The 726-nt window shown below is 44.6% G+C and overlaps 1 protein-coding gene across 1 annotated transcript; it reads left to right on the top strand.

Moving 5' to 3' along the window:
- Positions 1-4: 4 nt before the first annotated feature.
- On the top strand, positions 5-720 carry LOC147820412 (uncharacterized; the record flags this gene model as incomplete). Its single annotated transcript, XM_087175106.1, has 1 exon — positions 5-720. A coding segment is annotated over one exon (716 nt), but the record flags the coding sequence as incomplete, so codon positions are not given.
- Positions 721-726: the final 6 nt, after the last annotated feature.

The following is a 726-nucleotide window of genomic DNA, read 5'->3' as shown; positions in this document are numbered from 1 at the left end:
CTCCAGTGAGATATCAGTTAGCTGGCAGAAACCTGCTGAGCTTGGACAAGATGTCCAGATTTGGAGCTACATCGTGGAGTACGCCCAAACAGACAAAGAGGTGAAAGAGGAACATCTCCAATGGAAACAACTGGTGTCAACAGCTGCAGAGGCAGTAATTTCAGGGCTTCAGTCAGACACAGAATATGCAGTCAGGATCAGATGTGATTGTGGTTTGGTTGGCAGAAGCAAGGAAAGCATCACCGTTAATGTCTGCACAACAAATTTCAAACCTCTCAAAGAATACTACAAACATACAAGTGAAAGGATGAATTCTGAATCCCACTCAGGTTACAAACTGCCTCTGACAGAAAAGGAAATCAACATAGATGGATGCCGGAGGTATGAGTTTGGCAAAGAAAGCTTGAGGAGAAATCGCACCATAATTCTTCTTGGAGCGACCGGGTCAGGAAAGTCCACTATGATCAATGCAATGATCAGCTACATTGTTGGAGGAGAGTGGAAGGACGGTTTCAGATTCACATTAACTGATGAGGATCAGTCGAGATCTGGAGCTGAGAACCAGACCTCTGAAGTCACTGTGTACAAAATCCACCATCAGGAGGGTTTTAAAATAAACTACTCACTGACCATTGTTGACACTCCAGGATTTGGAAACACAAGAGGCATAGAAAGAGACAGGATGATCGTAGAGCAGCTGCGTAATCTCTTCTCCTCTGAGCTTGG

Source organism: Seriola lalandi, unplaced genomic scaffold (assembly GCF_002814215.2).
Source record: "Seriola lalandi dorsalis isolate HSWRI2012SDOR001 ecotype SW California unplaced genomic scaffold, Sedor1 jcf7180001958851, whole genome shotgun sequence".
NCBI classification, from domain to species: domain Eukaryota; kingdom Metazoa; phylum Chordata; class Actinopteri; order Carangiformes; family Carangidae; genus Seriola; species Seriola lalandi.
Note: the sequence above shows the minus strand (reverse complement) of the source record. Positions and strands in the feature narration are given on the sequence as shown.